This window comes from Leuresthes tenuis, unplaced genomic scaffold (genome assembly GCF_036924035.1).
Source record: "Leuresthes tenuis unplaced genomic scaffold, fLeuTen1.0.hap1 SCAF_4, whole genome shotgun sequence".
NCBI classification, from domain to species: Eukaryota; Metazoa; Chordata; class Actinopteri; order Atheriniformes; family Atherinopsidae; genus Leuresthes; species Leuresthes tenuis.
In genome coordinates this window covers 13,423,297-13,446,677 of record NW_027325358.1, presented here as the reverse complement: position 1 = coordinate 13,446,677, position 23,381 = coordinate 13,423,297, and the positions used below count along the sequence as shown (strand labels likewise).

Here is a 23,381-nt window from a genome sequence, read left to right as displayed (position 1 = left end):
CAGCAGTTAGTTTAACTTCATTAGCGGTTCATCCTCAGGTGTGAACCTAAACGTCACAGCTAGTTGGGCAGCTGGCTGTCCTCCTTTTCTTTCAGGTCACCAATTAATTATTCATCTAGTCATATCGATGCCATCTACTCCCTTTTCTCTTCTTTGCACATGCTTGCTCGCTCTTTCCATGAAAACAAAGGGGTAAAGGAGCTCATTAGTGGATGAGTGAAAAAGAGAGAGGGAGGAAAGCACCATCATTCTATGACAAGGGTGTTATTGGCTTTGGATTAACAGCAGAACAAGTGGGACTGCAGTGAAAGTGACTTTCTTTGAGGGCGTCGAGAGAAGAAGACCTGAAGAAACTTTTGAGGAGCTTGAATGGGACAGCAAACTTTTTACGCAGCTTTGTTCTGTCTCTGACACTCTCTGACAGGTTTTTTTCTAGGTTCAGATTCACTTTTATCTTTAAAATTGGTCACCATGTCAGGAGTCAGTAGTGACCAGCTGCACAAATCAACTTTAAATGTCTACTCGGTGAGTTCTATACGTATCTGTTCTTTGGGTTTGTGGTCATGGCGTGGAAATGCGAGTCTGTGCAGCTTTTGGGTGCAGATGAATTTTCTGTTGGTTCGTCCGTTTGTCTCTGTGTGTTACTGTAGAACCTGATAGAGCACTTCAACCCAGGTCTTCAGAAGCTTGTTGCACTTGGAAGCAGCTATGTTAAGGCTTTCCAAGGTGAGTAAGTGGGTTTAGGCCTGGCTGGAATTCAGAATTGTGAATGTGTATCATTATCGATTTGCAGCAAAGGTTTTCTTCAGTACAAATGTATATCTTAATTTCTGTTTTCCAAAGCTGGAAGTCATTGTGGACCCTTGTGGAGTCATACAACATACACACGATTTAAAAAAAAATCCTTGTTGAGGCTATCAGACAGAATCTAAACTTGTACTTCCTCAGAACATATTGGTTTTCCTTCACTTCCTGTTTACATTTTTTCAATCGTGATCATCTCTTTAAGTTGGTAATTAGGTGAGCATCTCACATCTTTAATGCACTCTAGCTTCATACAACAAGAATAGGCCATCCGTCACCGGGCAGTGTGGTAACACGATACTCACTGGTGTGTTGCTATTCCTAAACTAGAATCACATATCACTTGTCACCACTGCCAGGCTTGTGTTCCTAATGAATGAAGGCAGCACTGACTGGCCCAATTGAGAACACTTTGAAAATATGTCATCCTACTGTAGAGCCAATGTTTTCTTCTAATGTTGAATTTTCATAAAGATTTGTATTTAAAAGCTGCATTTTCATCTGTGAACACTTTTAGCCTTAGCTGTCTGCAGTGAGGCCTACTTCAGCGCTGTGGCGAAGATGGGTGACCAGGCCCTTCACACCGTTTCTTCTCGCTCTCTTGGTAAGAATGCGTCTGTAGGAGTGTGTGTGTGTGTTTACATTAGTAACTGATTACTTAACAGGTTCAGCCTTAATGTACATCATTCATTACAGAAACAGAAAATAGCCCTTTAGAGGGGCCAAAGAGCTGTTCATTTCAAGCAAAAGGACACTTCCTAAATTACAAAGTGACTCACAAATGCAGTAACTTTACAGTTTTGTCTCTCCTGCTCTTGTTCATCCTCTTCTTTATATGCCTGTTTTTGTGTGCACTCTCATGTGCTTCGCTTGAGTGCGTGCATGAGCATGTATTTTCCATGAGCTTCACTTTCACTCTGACCATAGGGTTGTGTGCTGGTAATATTCGTGGCAATTAGTCCGATGCTAACATGTCCCCATTGAATGTAAGGGCCAGCTCAACACGACACACATGGTTCTGCTAGTTTGGCTAACTGAGAATGTCAAGGAGCCACAGCGTGACCACAGGCCCTATTAAGTAGCAGCCCTTGAAATATAGATGAGGACAGTCGTTCAGCTGCTCCCAGTTCGTTAGCTCAGCCACAATAGACAAGGTCAGAGTCACTTACAATGTAAATGCTCGACTGACTTTACATTTTCTGAGCAGCCTGGCAAACTTGATGACTTGAGCCGTGATATATTGTGGAACAGTCGTACATGAAATTACTAAGATTCCTACCAAGAAATTCTAATTATGTTTTCATGCAGATTAACTGGAATGACTGAGAGCATTTCAGTGGTCAAATATCACTGGACCTAGAGTATGAAATTAAGATTTAGAGTGATCTCACTTTCTTCAAATTTCTTTCTTTCCATATTTTTTACTGGACAGAGTGATAAAACAAATGAAATATTTAACATATGGAAACTGTTCAGACCTTCACAGGCGTGTGTCTTGGTATCTGGTCCGGTGTCGGTCTGTAAAGTCTGTTTTTGCTCTAACCAGGTGATGTCCTGATCCAGATATCAGAAACACAGAGGAGACTCACCGCAGAGATGGAGGGAGTGGTCAGTTCATTTTGTCAGTACATGAAGAAAGCCTGCATCTTGCCATGAGATAGAATTTAAAACATTTCGAAAACATCAGCAACAAATTGTAAATGCGCAAAATCTTTCAAGTAATTTCTTGATAAGTAAGTTCTACTTATCTTACAAATTACGTCTTACTACTTACATACTGGTAGACTTTTTGGGAGCACATTTTGTTCTTCCGATTCACTACTCCAGGCACATCAGGGCCTGCTTAATTGTGGTTGCTGTCAGACATCTTATGAAGCAAAGCGTGGCCTCTAATTAAACAGCTGGCCTGAGGATGGACTATATTTGCATTTAGATTTAGTCGGTCTATGCAGTGAACCTCATAATTAAACTATCTTGATTAAACAAGGGTGCAGTTTCCATAATAATTTGGTTACATCTCAGTCTTTGTTCCTGCTTCAGTTTCAGTGGTTCCAGATAGAGGTTTTGCAAACAATGGAGAAGAATATCAAGTTGGATGAGGAGTACATTGATGTGAGTTTACTTTAAGTTTTTACCCAATTTGAATTCTGCATAAATATCCTGAAGTAAATATGTATTTGTCCTCTTTAAATCCATTTATCACATTATTGAAACATAGCTGAATAGACATGATGTTCTGTATAATAGTTTTTGTTTTGCAGATAAATGTTCATGTTTAAACACGTTTTCTTTTGAAGTCATGATACAATACAAAAGTCATTTCATCAAACCAGACAGATTTTTTCTTTGTGATCAAGTCGCTATAATTACTTTTAAATGTCTTTTAACATACATTAAAATAGGAGAAACAAGCTTTTTCCAATGTCTTTACTTTCATCATCAGAATGTAAGTCTTTCAATGAGCCAATCAGGATTGCAAGAAGAAGTGATGTTAAAAGTGAAGGAAATAGATCCAGTCAAAAAGATCAAGAATACAACAGTAGGCTATGAAAAGAAAAAACACGGGAGAGATGATGCAGCTGTGCCACTCGTCATGACATTATAAATAAAATGATGACTCAGAAACATGAATGTTCCCTGTTGCATCAAGTTTCCTCTTAGGTAGGAAAAAAAACACATTTAGGTAACAGATATGACTTGCATTAACTTATTGAGTTAAGGTATCATATGTTCTGTTTAAACAAGATTAGGTTAGCCAAAACAAGATTTACATGACAAGCTTTTGGTCCAAACTGTCTGCAAAAACAAGTCTGTATGTGCATGGAACAAGTTGAAACCTCATCCAGCAGACACCAGCCATAGGATTTATCAAGATTATTTAAACAAAACACTTTCCAGTCCACACTGATTCATTTAAAAACAAAGCAATATTTAAACGAGTGTCAGTCTCATCGTGCAAATAATTAATAAATTAATTCAAATCCATAATTAAACTGTGAAATTATGCTGATATTTAGTGTTGAAACATAAGTGAAACTAACTAAAAGATCATTGAAAAATCTTCAAATTAAACACACGGGTCAAGTAATGGATCATCAAAATCTTATCAAGTTCATATATATAGTAGGTAAGACATGCTAAGACAGTGCAGGCATGATCAGATGACCCTTATCAGTTGTCCAGTGGTAAAGGCAACTGGTCGATGCATTTAAGGGCTGACAAGAAGCATCTCTACCAGTCTTGTGAACAGGGAAGCTTCCAGTTCTTACATCCGCAGTGTTCCTTCAGGCTTGATTAAGAGTAGAACAGGTGAACTATGCAACACTCCCCGACTGGCACTTCCTACAAACAAACTGTGTGAAATGTGTCCTTTTTTGAACCAAACTGTTTGCTGTGCTGCAGGGGAGTCGCAGAGTGTATGAGCTGGAGGTGAGGAACCGGGCGGAGGCTTTGGAGAAGCAGCTCAGACGTGGAACCTACAGGGAGTCTTTGGTAGTTCCACACATTTACATGCATCAACATTATGCAGGTTCTCTTACGAGCACATCTGAACACAGTTCAGTACTAATGCTTCTGTGCCACTGTGTGTGTTTATTACTTCCTTGTGCATGTTTCCAGGAAAACAGTGAATACATGTTGTACCTGAGGCAGAGCCAGCAGGAGATCCTGAAGGAGGAGGAGAGGAGGTATCGCTTCTTGGCAGAGAAGCACTGTGGCCTGACTCAGTCACTACTGTTCCTGATAAATAAGGTATGCATACACACCTTTTCTTCTCACAAGAAGAAATGAGCAATTTGGTGATCTCTGGACCTAAATCTGGCTTATGACGCTTGACTAATGTTTAAATATACACAATTGAAATCAGTAACCATGGTAACCTGCTGCATACTGAATACTGCTGTCAGAGAAACTACGGTGGCTTTTAAAAATTCCAAAGGCTGACTCCATTGCTGTCTTTGGTTTGTCCCGTCCGGGCTACTGTAGTGACATAGAATGCACAACAGTGGAGGGGAAATAGTCTATTTTAAAGTAATAAAACTCACATAGATTTTTTATATCAAATAGTTAACATGGACATCACATTGAAATATTCTGAAATCAAAGCAAATAATATTGGAAAAAATGACAAAGGATGGATTATTTAATGAACAACCATGTTTTATAGAGTTCTTATACTTAATTTTTATTGATTTGTTTGATTATCCTTGTGTCTTTTAGTTACACCGCCTGCCAGTAGGCAGTGCTGTGTCCACCTCGGCACCCATACCTTCAGCGTTCCTGTCAGCAGGGCTCTTCATCGAACAACATATTAGTTGTGGTCGAAATCACACACTCACTCACTAATCCTTCCTAACTACTGAGGGAGCTGTTTGTAGATGACTATATCGTGCGCTCGTCATTAAAATGAAAGAGAACTTACAGACACTACTTTCTTTAGCTCTGTGAATGGTTCTCTGACACAATTTAACACACCATGTATGTTTTTTAACACGTGTTCTCTGTATTTGTTATTTTTCCCCAAATAAATACATAGTAAATGCCTTGAGCTAATTTGTTCATTGTGCTGTTATGCTCCGGTCACGTTAATCATATTAAATTTGACATGTTGTTTTTATGCCACACTACATAACAGCAAACTCCCTTTAGTCCACCACAAAATGAGTAGTGAGTGATTTTCGGCGCAGCAGTTGAGTTCGTCAGTATTTTAGACGTTGCTTGATTATCTGATGAAACTCAAGTCTCATTTTGCAGCACATGTTCATCTTGTTGCAGCCTGATTAGGTTTAAATTTAATTTAAGGTGCTTAGCTATCATCTGTTTTCAGACTGGTGCATCCCTCCAGCAAAAAGCGGATGGATGGAAGGAGAAAGTGAGCGAGACTAGAGAGTCCAGATCTCCCACCCATTTAGACCAAGAGGCGCAGGTATCGCAGCTATATCTGGTTTAGCCGATTATTTCTATGATTAAGGAACATTACTCGTTAATCAGTGAATGTCCACACGATAAACGGGCTTTACCAAAGCTGGTCATGCTGGAATTGCTGCACAAGAGTCTGTTCAGAGCCTCAGTGACACTTTTATGGAAAATGTCCCACCACTTATTCAGAGTACTGTAAAAAGGGCATCAGTACGTCTTTAAAACACAAAGAATTACCTTTGTAAACATACAATCATTGGAGACATTTCTTTATTCTTTATGTCTGCTGCTTAGTAGGATGTATCTGTATATGTAGACGATGTCATAGCTCTACTAAGTTAGGTTTATTTACATTTTAAATACCACGTTTTCTATAGCTGGTTTAATCTCCCACATACTTTACATTGTTAATATTTAAAATAGTACAAGAAACCCAATCTGTTAGCCACAGTTAAAGTGAAAACATTGCCAGAAACTGGAGATGTCCAACGATCTTAACACAATTGATTTCCTTAAACTCTAATTTTCTAGCTCTACAACCCTAGAAAAATAATTAAATATCACATAAGAAGAAAAGAAAAGAAAACTTAAAAGTGAGACCTAACTTGAAGTCTCAGGAAAATGAAAACTGTTTGTTGCGTCTGCTCAGCTCCGGGGATCAGTGAGCTCCCTGCTGCAGACAGTTGCCAGAGATGAGGACATGTCCTGGGCCAGGAGGGAGCAGCAGGCGCTGGGCAGAGTGCCCTCTAGAGGTGGGAGATAGGTGCACCTATGGCAACTGCTGTGTGTCACAATGCTTGTGCATTTGTGAAAAATATATATACGTTTATGTATTTTTTTTTTCCTCTGACCATTCTTCCTGCCTTTGTTCTCCACCTGCAGCACCATCTCCCCTCCCCAGCCGCTCTCGCTCCAGTTCTGTGGGGGAATCTCTGGGTCTGGGAGCAGGAAGAGCCATGAGAGCCCTTGTATCTCACCCCTCTTCATCCAACCCAAAGCTGTTACCTTTCAACAGGGGAGAGACTGTCACTGTACTGGTGCAGGAGCCTCGCAACGGCTGGTTGTACGGACGCACTGACAGCAGCCTGCGGTGTGTTTGTTTATGGATGATATGTTTGCACAATTAGAAGGATCACTTTTATAATTTCTCACATTTGCTGTGTTTTCATAAACATCCACAAAGTTTTCCAGCATATTTCTGTGACTGTTGCCTTGCACAACCTTTCCTTTTCCATACTCTTACCTTGTTATGAGCAGTGGCAGTGGAGACTCGTTTTCACAGCAGAGATGGAAAAGTTTGCTAACAGAAAGGAATTTCTGTCAGCACTGTTAACAATTGACTTTATTTTTCACACAATGCTAGCTGTTTACTTGAATGGGCAGTGAGCGATAGTCTTGGAAAAGTGCTGGTTCGGTCACATTATTCATCAGTAATACAACAAACACACGCAGATACACAGATGTCCATCAATTGGGTAAATATCTACAATTTTATCACTTTAAACTATGAAATCAGGTCTAAAATGACAATCTACCTGTACACCAATAGCAAGACTGAAAATATAAATTATTAAAGTCAGAGTACAACAAATGTGGAGGCTTGCAAACCATTATATTGAATTGTGGAACAATTTTCTGTTCAGCTTAGATCTGAAACCAGAGCTTTATGACACCACAGAATTGATATTTAGGTCCTTAAGGCTGCCAAATAGACCCACTATAATTCATTTGCCTCAAACATGCCACCTAGGCCGTTTTTCCTTCATCACAGAAATGTGTCTTCCCAGAATTTGCAAAAACTGGATTGGTAAATTGCAGTGGAATAATGAGATGAAGAAGAATTTGATTTCTTTTGTGAAGACAAAAGCTGATTGGTTGCATTGCACATGTGGGAGGGGGCGACCAGTTTGACCCACACGATGTCACATTTAAAAACTTTGATCAGAGACCGCTTGGTTTACCAGATACAATGCTGCAACAACGTAAACTTGATTGAATATTTCCTACATCCATTAGAGCTCTCACAACGTGTCAGAAGGACATGCCGTCCGTGTGAGTTACGCAGTAAGAGATTGTTGGAATTAATTTGAGATGATTTCAGATGTTAAACAGCATCCACACTGAACATGAACCCTGCACCTTAGAAGAACTCTGCTTGATGATAGTTTTAATCGTTCATATTTGTCTGCATGGTTCGTGACACATTTTTCTGTCACGTGACAAATTCACTTATTCTGACTTTCACTGTTTAGCAGAATGTTTCACAGCTTGTTCAATTGTTGCACAAGGACAAGAAGATTTCTAAAGTTTGCTGTTGTCTAATCTGTTCTGCTTTATGTCCTTCAGTCAGGGCTGGTTCCCTGCTGCGTATGTGGCTCCCACTGAGGATTTCTCCAACACTTTAGCAGCCAGGTGGGAGTTTCCGTCAGTCTGCACTGAAAATGTTACATGACTAAAATCTTTGTAGATTAATTGTCAAGAGAAAACCTTCTCTCGCCATTACCCAAAACAAATTGTAGAGCTTAGAAGACAAGCTTCAGACTTTGTCTTAGTTCATAAAAAGATTCCAGGTCATTATCTTTTTAGGTTTACATTATTATATATTCTTTTATTATTATTATGCTCCTTTGACTCACACAGTGGCGGTTCTCTGAGAAGCCACAGCATGAACAATCTGCCGGACACTGACACCTTCAACGAGCAATCAGAGGGCAAGAGTTATGGCAATGTCCCGCCCCCAGCCACACCTAACCGAAGAGCCTCCGTAGACTTCCGACCGAGCTCTCCAGTCGCTGAAAAGAAGGCAGAACCAGTGATAGAGACGAAGCCTCCTCCTCCTCCTCCTCCCCCGCCCCTACCTCCTGCTCCCCCAAGTCAGAACCTCAGAAGGGGCTCAGCAGATTTTCGACCAATCTCTCCCTTCGCGGACAGGAAGAGTGACTCAGCATCTGATGTCCAGGTACTTCATGTTTAATTCGAATCAGAATTGTTCTCTGTAGCTGTAGTAGCTGTGATACTGTATGTTTTTTAACTCGATTCTACCCTTTTTTCTCTCGTTGTTGTCTACATTGACAAACCTCTTTGTTCTTAGACGTTATCACCACCTGGCCCCCCTGAAAACCCACTGTTTCCACGGTAATTATCAGTGTGTACTTGCTGACAAAACGGTTATAAAACATTTGTATACCCTAAATTCAGTGTATGATCACTATCAGAGCCTAGCTGATATTTTATTAAGAGTCAGCTGTGTGGGTGCATAGATCTTAAGAACTGATACCTGTTTACAGTGCTGGTGCATATATTCTGTAAATGTACTTTAGCTTTATGTTTTTTCAAGGCATTCGATAACAACAAGTGGAACACCTAGTTTGACCTCTAATTCCTGCCACAAATGTTTAAAAACATCGGGCAGTTTTACTTGTAGAAAAATGACCCGTGAAGCGTGCTCACCACCCGCAGTCAAATTGTGCCTTCCTCAGGCTGAGGTCAGTGTGGTGTTAGGTTCTCAACCCGGATCCTGTGCATGTGTGTGCGTTTGTTTAATGTGCGCTGGCAGAAAACACTTGAGCGTGTGTGAGATTGTGTAACATTACCCGCGATGCTCCTGTTTCAGAGGCACAAACCCATTTGCCACGGTAAAGCTTCGCCCCACGACGACCAATGACAGATCTTCTCCTCGGATCCACTGATGTGGCAGCACTCGCGCTGTGAGATCAGGTTGCGCAGGCAGGATATAGATTATTGTTGTTTTTTTCACATTCTCTGAGATGTTAAGGACTTTTGCTTGATGAACACGTTTTGTACAGTGTTAGTGAGGCTGTATTACATCTAAATGATTAAAACTATACAATAAAATAGTTGTTTTAGCATCTCTGTGTACAGCAGTTTGGTTTATATGTTGCTCTGTCTTCTAGATGTAAGGCTACAATCAACAGTAGGTTAGATGAGCAAAATGACTTCTCTGTGCTCTGATGATTTTTGATTTTTCACCTGTATGTTTTGTGAGTGTTTGTTTGTGATGACAGTGATCAACATTAAGTAAAGAGACGGTAACTCAAGTTTGATTTTTATTATCATTTCTTACTGATGTCTTTTTTTTTTCTCTTCACAGCTCTCCTTATATATGAGTTTATTAATTACATCATCTTCTCAGAGGCAGGGAGTGAGGTGAAGGAGGAGGGGACATGGATGAGGAAGAGGAGAGGGGAAGAAAGTGAACTGATATGTGAACATTCTGAAATGAAACCAATCAAGAAATAATACACAGTCTGAAATAAGACAGAGGAAGGAAATTATGATTGAAGGAGTCTTTAACATCTACACCATCTACAGCACTAGTACCACCTGCTTTTAGACCACAAGCTACCCTCATGAAAATCATTAAGAATGATTCTGAAATCCATTCAGCATGTGTGCGGTTAAATATTTATATATATATAAAAAATGAAAGTTAGAAATGAAACTGGTGCCTTTTATGCCTATGTTCCTCCTCATGGTGACTCTCTTTTGGCCTGTATTTGGTTGGGACCAGGCCTGGTGTGACTCCGTATGCGGGGTCCACAGGGAGGTAAGAGGAGTTTGAAGGTGGCAGGTACAGAATATGAATGCAGGGACGAAAAAGAGGTGGAAGAAGAAGGGGCTCAGCTGTCCCCTATTCATGCACCAAGGCTTCAAACTCTGGAAAATACAGAAAAAAAATTCAAATGAAGTTGTGCCCAAATAAGACAAACTGACCTACAAAAGGTTGACAATATAACATATTAACATTTTATCTACAGATTCAGTGAAAATAATAACAACGAAGTGATCCAGTTGTTTTGTATTGTAAAAAACTGAAGCACTGACTGATGATATAATATATTGTTGATTGCAGTCTTTTAAAGGAATTTGCAGATCGTACAAAGATACGACAAGTTAAACTACACCCGAGCAGCTGACATTGCTAGCAAAGGTTTTCTTTTCCTTGTTATGCCTAAAATCTCAGCTTAGTACAATTATTTAAATACATTTGAATGTATTTGCCCCTTTGTATTATAAAATCTACTTTTGCTATATTTACCACTAGTGAGAAACAAGGATATTAGGATGTCTGACCACGTATTGAATTTATAACGGATTCAATTGATGTGTGATGTGTGGACCTACAGAAGCCCACCCGTAGCCAAAATGCTAACCTACAGACTCCTCGTCCACTCCATCTTCACCCATTTATCCCTTTTCCAAATATAAACTTTATTATTAACCGGAGAGCAACCCACAGCAGACAATGACCCTGACCAATTTTGATGTTTTTCCATAGAGAATAAAGGCATTTCAAACATTTCTGCACAAACTCTATAGCGCGCTTTTTGATTATTTTTGTGGACCACTTTCTGTTTTTGATCAAGTTTTTCACTCCAAGCGGGAAGCCCTGTCCAAAGTGGACATGGGTTTATAACATGGGATGTTTCTGCCTTCACTCACCGTCAATGCCGATTTTTCCATCTCCATCTTTATCTGCAGCTTGGAGGAATGATTTTGTCTCGTCGTCAGTCAGATCTCTGCCATCATTAGAAAATCCCTTCAGTACAAACCTGTTAGAAGAAAACGATGCACACAACATTTGCTGTAGGGTAACACATGGCATTACATGTATTTGCTTATTTGTAGTATGTGTTTGAACCTTTTCTTAGTGTGTTTTTTTTTTTAGTTCCTTACTTGAGCTCCTCTTCCTCTATGAACCCACTACCATCCACGTCCAGTACCAGGAAGACCTTCTTGACATTTTCCGCTGACATGGCCTTCATTCCCACCATTTCAAAAAACTTCTTGGGGTTGAATGTTTCTGCTATAAAAGGCAAAGCAAAAAAGGTACATTCTGAACCACGAGAACATCGAGGGCAAAAAGATTTTAGTACTACAAAAACAGAACGTGCACAGTTTTTCACATTAACTGTGTGTACGTTGATATGAATTGAATAGCGGTGGTTACAGACCTGCAAAGGCATCAAGAGCTTTCTTGATCTCCTCAGCTTTTAACAGATCTGTCATTACCATTCTGCCAGCTGCAAAGAGGGACAGAGGACATGAAAAAGTCATTCTCAGGAAAGAGAGGACATTTCCACAGTGTAGATGGCAGAAGCTTTGGTCCATGCATCTGAAAATTGTGTTGATTGTAAAATAATAAATGCAATCTCCAGGTGATACATAATAACTGCAGATAGTAAACACCAGTAGGTGTTGGTAGGAAGATGATGCACTCAAACAAATGAAAGGACAATTTAGACCCTGATGGGTCTAGTAGGCATTCCAGTTTCAGAATGTGGCACAACAGGGGGTTTAATCACTGGCATCAGCTAACCATTTGTATTTTAATACTATTTGCCCTTTACTCAGATAAGCACAAGTTGTTCTCTCTATCATCTCAAAACACTTCATGTATTTGCATTCATCTGTCAATCTTCTATCTATCTGTTGGATAGAAACTGCTTTTGCATTCATCTGTCAACCTTGAATCTATCTGTTGCATAGAAACTGCCGGCTGGAGGACTGCATCAACTTCCAGGCAGATTTCTTTTCCTTTGTTTTACAGATTATTACTGTATGGACCATTTTGGCCAATAAACCTTTCCAATGAAAACACTGATTGTCCTGCAAAGCTCTTTGTGTTCAGAACAATAAGTGAAGCATGTCACTGAGTGACCCCCCCCCCCCCCCCCCCCTCTCTCTCTCTCTCCTTAGTTGCGGTGTACTGCAGTAACCTTTAGTTGTCAGTAGGTGTCACAGCTGAGCTGAAGGAGCTCACTCTCCACCTTGATCAGTTTACTGCACTTGGCAACAAGTGTTGAGTTGACAAGACATGTTTGGTAGATTTGTTTTGTATGTCAGAAGACTGAGCTCCCATGTGTATGGAGGAGGGAAGGAGCATGTTCACCTGTTTGTCTTGAGTCCAACAAAATAATGACACTCCTGACCAAGACACAAAGTAAAAGAAACAGAAATTCAAAGTCCTCCTCTTTCTCTCTGTCCAGTGTATGTCTCAGCTTTCTTGTCACCTATCTTGTGTCTCACTTTTGGCACCAAAAGCCAATTAGGCAGCATCTATTTGGGATTTTTGAGATGTGCTGTGTTTTTTCCCCCCAGCTATCAGATACTGTCTTCAGATAAAGATGTTTGAGGTCATCTGATGAAGACAGACTGGATGCCCAGTCGGTGTGCTTCAGTAAACACACCAAGGAAAAATTAAGCAGGACCTGCATCTCAGTCATACCTTTCATTACCTGACCACATTCCTAAAGTGCTTTCAGTCTAATCCTCAGTTCCATGTCCAAAAAACACTATAGAATATGCAAATAAAGCAAGAACAACTGCAATACAAATCCTTTAAACCGTCTTTAAAAAATCTAGCAATTTTTGTTCAAATCAAACTGTAGCAATTATCTTATTTCATGAAAACCTGATGCAAATTTTTAATATGATGCCAGATTTTACAGAATGGTTTAAGCAGTCCCAATAAAAGCCTGGAAGACAAAAAAGCACCTGGTGGATCGCATTATTCCTTAGGTTGATATGCAGCAAGTCAAGAACATAACTGGGTGTAAAAAAGAGCATCCCAGAGAGGTTTTTAGCAATGGAACTGGGTAGATCATCACCACTCTGTGAGAGATCACTTTATCAAGGAGATCAATGACTAGAATAATGTTTCTTAATAATCTCTGTGCTTGGAACTAGAGTGATGGGTGTTAAGAGTGAAGGGCTAAAAGTAGATGATATCTGATGCTTTTGATAGCTACTGATAATGAACATAGTTGCTCAATGCATCCAAAAATGCAAGTTAAAACTCTATGACACAAAATGCAGAAGTGCCACAGCAACCAAGTTATTTAAGGTGGTCTGAGGCAGAGTGGAAGACTGTCCTGTTGTGTAACAAATGAAATTTTGAAATACAGAAATCGTTGCATGTTGCCTACTGGTCCAAGGCAGAAGTGGGCGCGTTTGACTTGTTATTAGGGAGAAAAAAGATGTCAAAACACGTTCTTTACACCCTTTAAAGTAGAGGAAGTGTGTATGTTGAACTGGCTTGCCTGCAGTACAGATCAGTCACCTATTGAAAACAATTCACTTTGATACCGCAGTAGTTTGTCTCCTCAGGTACCAAACAGGTGCAGAGGCGGAAACACGACGGTAAAAATCCCTGAGTCATAACTTTATTAAAATGTGTTGCTACCTTCAGATTTGTATACATTTTTCATACAGCCATAACAATAGTCAGTTTTAACAATGTGATTTTTTTTTTCTGGTTTTGTTTACATTACACTGCATCCCGGTTATTTTGGGAACAGGGTTGTTAAGCTCAAACAGCTTTGAATTTGAGGTTTGTGGCTGATAGGTGTGGTAAGAGAAAAATGCCCTGTCATAAAAAGGCCAAAGGGTATATCAGAACCTCGTCCCTCCCTAAAGCTTGAAATCCTGTTATAAGCCTGTCCTGCAGACAGCATGACTCTGCAATTTATCTTACAGTGAAGAAGCTCTTTGATGGATCAGTGAGTCCATGTTTTAGCACAGTAACATGTCTATTCATCAAATGACAGACTTTCAGTGGGGATTGAAAACCCATTCGGGCCTTTAAGTGTGCTATAAATAAACTGTAGGTGTCAGACCTGAGTTTCCTCAGAAAATTGCCCACGGTTTTACTTTCTTATTTCTTTTTCTGAGGGAGGAGAAATTCGTAATTTGAAGAAAAAAACCAACATTGGGTGAAAATTCCAGGAAGTTAAACACATTCTGTGGTGTATTGGGGATGGTTGCCTTCAAACAGCCCGTATGTAGATGATGCAGGAAGAACTCTGCTGACACAGACTTAGTCGAACACAGAAACCTTTATTGTCAACCAGGTCTGTATCAGAATTACAGAATGATGCATCAAGTCTGGAGAGTTGTGTCAGGCCCGGATTCCCTAAAATCTTTGACGTACTGTGGGTGCAGCTCTTCGTTAAGTAGAATCTGCCTGTTCTTAGTGACCTTGAAGATGTTGTATGTTCCCATCCATGCGTATCTATTGAGCCTCTTTTTGGATAAACTAACTGGGGAGTATGTTATTCTCAAAATGTCCTGTTTTAGCCTGAGACTTACACAACTGGTAGTCATCATACTTCTTATCATTTCCCAAAACAACTTTGCACAGGTGGTAAATATCAGACACCTCAATTCTAAAGCACATGATTAACTAAATAAAGAAAACTCGTCAAGTTAAGGACTAAAACTTGTGATTCTGAATCAAGTCAAGTTTTCATTCTTCATAAAGTATACTCTGTCAAGGTGGACCCGCCCAGTAGAAATTGTAAAAAGAATGATGAAAAACATGTAATATGTACGGCACTTCATGCATCAACGCCTGTTATCATTGACACCAGAAACCAGGACAACACCCATTCGACCAGCACCTGCTCCTAAAATGATTATTTGTTACCAAACACTGCAGAGCTGAGAACAGTGTGAGAGAGACAACACATTGCACTGTGAGTGGGTATGTATGAGATGTGAAATCAATATCAAACCAAACTAATTTTAGATAGATGATCCTCTTCAGACTGCCCTGTGTTTGAAGCAACTAAAAAGCTTTTAAATTATGATTAGAACCATACTTGGCCTCCACATTTTAAGTTGTCACATTCATTTTGATGCTGTTTGTACATTTGTTTTCACTCCTGCTCCCAACTTTTCAACTTACATTAAGAACACATTTGTTGGGAATCAACGAGACATCCAACATGTTTCAGAATACTGACAATATCGTATCATATACTGATAGCATTTTAAGATATGAGGTTATAATTCTATAAACCTTGCACATCTTAAATCAGTGATGCTTATGATAGATTGAGTTTCTTGCATTCACCCAGAGGTTTATACAAATGCACCGCTGCTATATACTCCATAGCTGTAGAATATTCTATCACGGGCTGCCACTTTAGCTTTATCATTTAAACAACCAGCCGTGGCATTTCATTCAGTTCCAGCATATCTGCTTGTCACAACTAATCCCAGCAATCATTATTGTTAAGTTCTTTTATTCACAGTGGCCCAGAACTCAGTCTTGCAATTGAACAATCTTTTTTCTATTTGTGTGTTTGTTTTCAAACATCTGTTCCCTTCTACATCAATTGCTATTTATTTTCTGTCTTACCTGAACGAAGGGGTGGATGACTGCAGATGAGAAGAGAGAGAAGGTAAGAGGGAGGGTGATGTAGGGAGACTTGGAGAAGAAAGGTCTGGAGACTGTAGTAAGATGAGCAAGTTGAGGGGGGAGGACACAATAAGACTTTTATAGCTGCCTCCAGTCTCATACACCCTTGTCCCATGGAGCCCCCGTGCACCAACCTTATCCTCACCTCTCTATTTTGAGAAGAGGGGTTTGTCAAGACATGACGCAAATACTGTTGACCTATTAATAATACCTCTTTATCGGATTTCCTTCGGGCACAACATCGCCACCCATGGCTTCTCTCTTTGCTCTTTCGAACACATCTGTCCTTTCTTTGTTTAACTGTTGTGATTGATTCTGTCATGTTGGTATTATGAAGCTTATGTTGTCTAACTGCCACAGTGACAGCAGTCTGATGGTGTTACACTGTTGCACAAAAAGTCTCATTTTGTTCCCCCTTAAACGAGACTAAAAGGTCAGTATATCTTAAAAGATGACTGCTGTGATTAACAGTGCAGTCTGGAGGGTATTGTACATGATCAAAACAGCTTTTTACGAAATGTCAGAAAATGACAGATGTTCCCAGGGTACATCGTTTTTAACCCAACTAGATTCAGGAGATAGTCATCCATTCATAACAAGTAGCTCTGTTAGAAGAATACTTTGGTGATCCTCAATTATTTAATCAACTAACAGCTGAAAATGTTTCATAAATGTGTTGCTAGGTGACCTTAACAAAAAACCACAACACAAGTGAAGAAATAACACTGGCCCCTTTTATCTTATAAGATTATTAGAAATGTCCTTCTAATCCTGATTTGAATTTAAAACAAGCCCAGTGTTGGGATTTTAAATCCATATTTTATTGCTTCTCTGTTAAGTATGTTGTCAACTTTTGATTAATGAATCACTTTACTAATTTGATTATTAGTTTTTGATTACTAGCTTACCAAACCACTTAGCTTTTTTCAATTAATTTTTGATCTGGTTTGTGTGGATTCTTAGTCATCCAGGCCATGGTAATCTTACTGTAAGTACTTGAAAAAAAGCTGGATTTCCTTTCTTGGTTCTTAAATTCGCTTCACCTCTGATCCCAAAGACCTCTTCAGCACTGTCTGACTGGTGGGGACTTTCGGGCTTTTAACTATTTCTGGGACTGGTTATAAGCCTGGTTATTTATCTTTTTACAATACCAAATATTAGACCTTTCCATCTCTTCCTTTTTTAGCATTCTTTTGTGCTGTTGGATGTGTGCTTTGTTGTCCTGCTGAGACATGACGTGCACCTCTAACTTCATTTTCTGAAATTTAGTAGCAAAGTTTGACCTAAAATCTCTATCAAATCCCATGATTTGTTAATTTCTTTGATACATTCGGTGTCTCCAGCACCCCTTGAACATGACAGAACCTCCATTATGTTTCACTGTATAAAGGGTGTCCATAAAACATTATTCCAGAAGAGTTGTGGCACATCATCAATCTATTATTTTTGACTCTTTTTTTTTGCTTTTCTTTTAATCGCGGTATCTTTTTTGTATCCTTTATACATGAAGCACTGCTGGTTTCAGTGTGCTACTGGATGATACCACCTCTCCAGGTCTGTCCAGGTCAGCTTGAAGCTATTTAGATGTCTACACCAACCTCACAAACTTTTAAAACAGACTTCATTGTAGTTCCACAAAGCATCTTAAGGTTTTAAGTTGAAACCTCTTGATAGGACTAAAAACAGTTTTAACCAGAATGACAATATCTTTTTGTTCAGTTTTGTCAATGGTTTTTCGTTCTGTAATGATATATGAAGCCTTATCTTGGCATCTTTTAAATGGTGTAATATGTTAAATCGAGACATTTACATATCTGAATATGGTCTAAATCCGGGAGTCTCAGTAATTCTGACCTGAACTGATAGGAGAAACGTGTTCCAGTGTAACAATCTGACAATAATCTGTACTATGACAATAGTACAAAAGGCACAATGACAATATCATAATATCTGCACATGGAACTGCAACTGTAAGGTTATATACTATGATCCTTCCCTGATAGAGGAACAAAATTGAATAGTGTTTCACTTATGTGCAGTTGTCCAACTGCACAGATCACAAAAACACAAATGAAATTACTCGTCTCTGTGCCCTCATGTCCTGCACTGACCGTATATCCTTTCAGTGTCCTGTCCTGATACTCACTTAGCTGTCTCCTCTCTATTGAATTACCCCTCATCAGCACTTTCAAGCATTAAGAAAATGCAAACGGGAGGGGTGAGGAGCTGGGGACAACATGTTGGAAGGATTTGTTGTGAGGGACTGGGTCATGGGGGGAAGTTAGAGAAAGGAGCCTAATAAATGAGTCATTTTAGATGAAGTGTTGTAATAAATGAGGAGAATTGGAGCAAACAGTCTGGAGACACTGAAGACAAATAGTTGGGGGAAATGAAGGGACATGACTGACTCTGCAAAGGCTAGAATATACAAAGTAATGATCACACAGAGTGAAGTAGATGCATTCATGCATAAACACTGTACAGTGAACACCACAGATCAAACTGAAAATAGAGAAAGCGAGCTGGACAGTGACAGACAGGCAGAGAGAGTGAGAAGAAAGGATGTATTTTTAATGACCAACATGCTTTTCTGCAACAGGTGCTGGATTAGGTCATGGCAGCTACTCAAGCCACGATCTAATCTGTGTGTGTGTATGTGCGTATGGTACCGATATCACAGGGGTTTCCCTTGTCTACTCACCGAAAGATTAGCAGATAATGACCCTAAAAATAAACTTGGGAACCCGGTGTTTGTAGGAGGATATGAGATGCAGTTGAATATCAGACTTGTGATTGTAAAGTAAAGCCTCACTTAAGCAGAGTTCAACATCTTTTCAGTGCACCTTCATCAGTATTTGAACAGTATAAACTCCCATGTAGGCAGAGCTGTGAAAAAACATTTTGGAAAGATTACCGCCATTTTGGTGTTACATATGTTTATTTCTGGTCTAGAAATCATAAAGGAGAACCTAAAAAACAAGTACTGTTATGATAACAATAGATCAAATGATTGCATGCTTACAATGTGCGACACAACCACATATAGTCACCTGACTCTCAAGTTCCCTCTAGCTCACTGGGGCTTTGTAACATCTGTTTTGGTTCCCTCTCATCCCTTTCATTAACGCAGGTTAAATAAAGTCCCTTCAAATGTGACATAAATGACCTAAAGTTAAAACTGATATGATTTTTAAACAATAAGGCTTGTAAAGCTTAGTTTGCTTTTATTTCAATGCAGCAGTGCAGACAAAATGTGTGAAAGAGGGAGAGATGCAAGCTCCAACAGTTTTCCATATATGCACCTCTAGTTATGGTGCTAGAAATAGTGGTATATGTGGTCCTAAAATAACCACTTGTTTGCATGTGTGTGGGAATGTGTGGCAGAGGGTGCTTTTTTAAAGGAATACACCAAGCTGTCGGGACTTCAACTTGTTACACATTTTCCACATCATGATAGACTGAGTCTTTTATGCAGCATATGCTGTGTTTGCATCTGCATCATGCATACATTTCTTGGAGGCAGGAATGTTCACAACTAGTAATCATCCCTCGCCCTTTTTTCAAAGGAGTTTTGAGTGGTTTCTTTTTAAAAAATGGCAAACGTTTATTTATGATTCACTGCATGTGGTTCACTTAAAAAATCTCATGTTCATTCCAAAATGTTCCTCTACCTTCTGGGTAAGGGTTTCAATAAAGTGTCCGGGAAAGTATGAAATATGTTTTTAGCCTTTTAAAGGTGTGCATGAAAAAAAAAGATGTATGGAAAAACTATCCAGGCTGTTGCCTTTGTCCTGTATTCTGAGATCTTGCAAATTTTTCAACATGTCAGTGGTCATATTTCCTCTTGCATGTTGCAGCCCACTGGCTGACCGTAACACAGCTGTATGTATGTAATTAATATTAAAACAATGCTTTTCTGTGTACTGCTGACAGCAGACATTTATGCACTTTCATTCAGACAGACTTACAGTTTTAAGCTATGCAGCGGTGTGCTATGGTGACAGGTTCTATGTGAGCTCATTAGTAAGGAAGAGGAGCTGCAATGCTTGTTGATTATTGAGGAATGGCATGAAAAAATATTGAATATGTAAGTAATATATTCCGCTCAATCAGTTAGGAATAAGCAAAGTGTTGAAAATGTTGAATTTCACCCACAGTTGGGGTCACACTGAGCCATAGAAACCCTTATAATAGTAAAAGAGTCATTTGTCCTTTACATCTGCAGGTCATGTCATGCACAATAATTCAATCTTAGACCAAAACAGTTATTCCCTGAAGTTGGGTGACCCATATTTATACAATTTTCAGTCTACTTTATGTGTATTTTGTAACAGCTTTGACACTTTGCTCACCTTGCAGTTGTCTCGGCTTCTATCCTTTAAAAACTCAAGTGATAAAGAAGTGTTGGGTTTTCTGTTTTGACACTGACGGATTTTAAAAGTTTTCAAACTAAGCTTCAAGGTTTAACTTACGCAACATAAAGATTTAGAGTTTAGATAGCTGCCCAGCCTCACCTCTTCTGCTTTCTGCTATCTTATGATGCTGCTATGGCAACCAGCTGTCAACATGGTAAACACAGGCCGTGTGTTTGTTGAGGCGGTCTGTCAGTCTCACTTCTTGTGTTTCTGTGTGTGCGCACTTGTAGTGGTACCTGTCAACTTAATGTCTTTCTATATTTCATCAGCAGACTTTTTACAGTGTGCTTCTGTTTCAGCGTTACATTCCAAGGCCAACATGCAATAAACTATGTACAAACAGTTACAGTGGACTTGTGCTAACACACGCACACATTCACAATCCACAAATTCTACAACACACATACACTCGCACAAGCACAACAGACTCCAGCAGCTGGCTTGACCTTGAAGATAAATACACCCTTGAAAATGTTTCTGCAATTCATGGCTGGCGATGTTCCGTTATACGAGCAGCGTTTCAAAGGATCCATCTCAGGCTATGTGAAAATAGATATGGAGTCAATATGTGCTGCACCCATACACACTCACACACATTTGTCTTCGCACTGTTGCACTCACTAATAGTTTTTGTTTCTTTATTTTTCTGGCAAACACAGTCGCTCACACCCTTTTTTTTTATCAAGGAAATATTTACACCTGCGCAGTTTCTTGCCCCCCACACACGTGTACAATTTCTCTTGTGCTGTAGCTAACAAGCTGTTCACACACCACAATGTGTCACTGCTCTGGTGCACGAGTATTCAAAGACTGCCTTATGAGTGAAGATAACAAGTCAGGGTCAGGTTAGCACAGGATGAGAGAACATAACCAATTGAGCACACCCTTAAAGCAACTTGTTTAGTTTAGAAAGTTATGCAACTTATGTCAACTCTTTTGCTTGCGTATTTGCATTTGTTGAAGGTTCACAGATGTCATGATTGAGGTATTCTAAAACCAGCAAGTTGTGGCACATTTGGAAGCTCAAAGTGGCTGATTTAAACAGGCAGATTGTTTGCTGAGCCTCAATCTTTTGTGTGAAACATCTGAAGCCCTAACCAGAAGTGATGTCGCAAAGAGAGATCAAATAGATCTGTGCTGATGAGAAATCTAACCAAGTCAGTAACCTGCATGCCATCTTGAACACTGGGGAAACCAGTTTAGATTGAACAGTAAATCATGGTTGTTCCTCCTGCCTCTAACACAAACTCAAGCCCAGCACATCAACAACTTTACTGACATCTAGTGTTTAAAGAATTGAGCACCCAAAATGTAATTCAATTGTGTAGCTTTCTCCCTTCTGAGTCATGAGCTGATAACAGCCTTTGTAAGTGCCAGCAAGGATTAAACATTTATATATTTTTGCAAGTCATATGGTTGCAAATCAGTTACTCTGCTTTGCATTTATTGCTTAATAGTAGAGCTCAAGTCATTATCTGAGGTTTGAGTCATGCTAAAGCAATGTGGGTGTTGGATTGGAAGATAAAAGGTAAAGAGGTATAGAGTATGGGAATGTTGTGCAGGAAAGGGCCCTGGTTGGAATAGACCACAGGCTGCAACAGGAAGAACTCAGCTACAGGGGCACCCCTGAAATAGGCAACTGCTCACTTCCACTTTTGCCTTAACTAAAAGCAAGTTGAAACTGGTGCCATTATTGCAGTTACAATGTGTTCCTTGTGCATGAGTGAACCTGATGAAATTGTATGCATAAATATGTCCTAAACAGAATCAGAATTTTTACAAATAATACCTCAAATAGATAAGTACCTAGATATACCTATTCAGTTTCAAAGCTAAAATATATAGCAGTGTGAATAAAACCCTCTTTAAGTTCTAAGGTTGAAAACATTTGGTCATAATCAGGTTCTTAATAGGTTTTTAAAAAATAGCTAAATACAACTTCAAATAATCAACAACTCGAGCCATATTACAGAGTCCTTATAAGTCAACAAAACCAGAGCCAGAATCCAGAAGCAGATGTGTCAGCTTTCTGCATGCATCTGTACCAGAGAGAAGAATAAGTGTGCATAGAAGGTCATTTTGTTCTTACATCCCTCTTTTGACGCTCCAGTTTCAGTCTTGGTGGAACAAGGTGCTTTCCATTCCCTGGATTCAATAGATGGGTGTGGTTGCTACACTTTCATATTTTAAAATCCGGTCCACAGGTAAATGTTGCTCACGCTAAATAAGTGCCACAGGTTCCAACAGCAGAGTAAAGACTAGCTCTAATAAACTGTAGCTAGACTTCTCAACATTTTGGATGGCTGAAAATCCAAATTGAAAAACTTGATCAAAGACTTTAGCAGGTGAATGACAAAGTGGTTTATCTCTCAGTCAGTGCATCATTTATGGATAAATATCACAACTTGATAAATGGTAGTTTTGTTTTTGTAAGTGGTTTCAATAACATTAGGTCCCACTACACCCCAGAAAATGGCGTCCCTGATGGTTAAACATCACTGAGCAGAATACCTGTGTGAGTTTCACACCGGAGGACTGCTGGAAGTGGGGTGTTTCACACAAATAAGGCCCTTGTGTGCAAGATTGCAAGAACAATTTACCTGGAGGCCAATTGTTGACCCATACGAACCATACACATGGTTGATGTGGAAACTTCCCTAACCCTAACCCTAACCCCCACATATACTTATGGGTGTGTGAGTGTGGATAGAGTCAGAATGTATCAATGCTGAGGGGAAGTGTTGGAATGATTGATTAACTTATAAAAAGATAATGAATTGTTTTTCAAGTTTAGTTTAAATATTTTAAAGTAAATCCTGAACAGTGTTATGAGGAACCTGTGTTATCAGCTTATATTTGCCCATTACATCATATATGTTGTCCCATATCCGCCAATACGTAACATTTCTGTCTTTCTTTCAGTCATTCGTGTCGCCTTCAGATTTGGCTAATGCCTTGAGTGAAATTCATCCATGTGCGTATTTTCTACGAGCTGATCGCATGTTCAATTAGTTCAATTA

At 39.4% G+C, this 23,381-nt stretch overlaps 2 protein-coding genes across 3 annotated transcripts in view; one reads left to right on the top strand and one right to left on the bottom strand.

Annotated features, from left to right (window-relative positions):
* The first annotated feature begins 38 nt into the window (after positions 1 to 38).
* Positions 39 to 9,927, top strand: baiap2l2b (BAR/IMD domain containing adaptor protein 2 like 2b). Its single transcript, XM_072384665.1, has 14 exons — positions 39 to 525; positions 651 to 726; positions 1,322 to 1,408; positions 2,351 to 2,412; positions 2,845 to 2,916; positions 4,207 to 4,296; positions 4,423 to 4,554; positions 5,630 to 5,728; positions 6,371 to 6,473; positions 6,604 to 6,811; positions 8,068 to 8,133; positions 8,362 to 8,680; positions 8,813 to 8,856; positions 9,335 to 9,927. The coding sequence occupies exons 1-14, from the start codon at positions 472 to 474 to the stop codon at positions 9,408 to 9,410; spliced, it is 1,488 nt and encodes a 495-aa protein (XP_072240766.1). The 5' UTR covers positions 39 to 471; the 3' UTR covers positions 9,411 to 9,927.
* The window catches only part of pvalb7 (parvalbumin 7), a 35,115-nt gene continuing 21,509 nt past the window's right edge, over positions 9,776 to 23,381 (bottom strand). The window contains exons 1-5 of one of the 2 annotated variants that reach the window (XM_072384667.1): positions 15,887 to 16,076; positions 11,697 to 11,765; positions 11,419 to 11,548; positions 11,185 to 11,294; positions 9,776 to 10,398 (exon numbers count right to left, since the gene is read on the bottom strand). In XM_072384667.1, coding sequence (XP_072240768.1) covers positions 10,373 to 10,398; positions 11,185 to 11,294; positions 11,419 to 11,548; positions 11,697 to 11,765; positions 15,887 to 16,061 — 510 coding nt within the window. In that variant the 5' untranslated portion in view covers positions 16,062 to 16,076 and the 3' untranslated portion in view covers positions 9,776 to 10,372. Of the gene's footprint in view, positions 10,399 to 11,184; positions 11,295 to 11,418; positions 11,549 to 11,696; positions 11,766 to 15,886; positions 16,077 to 23,381 lie in introns of those variants that run through there. The other variant, XM_072384668.1, reaches the window with a different exon arrangement.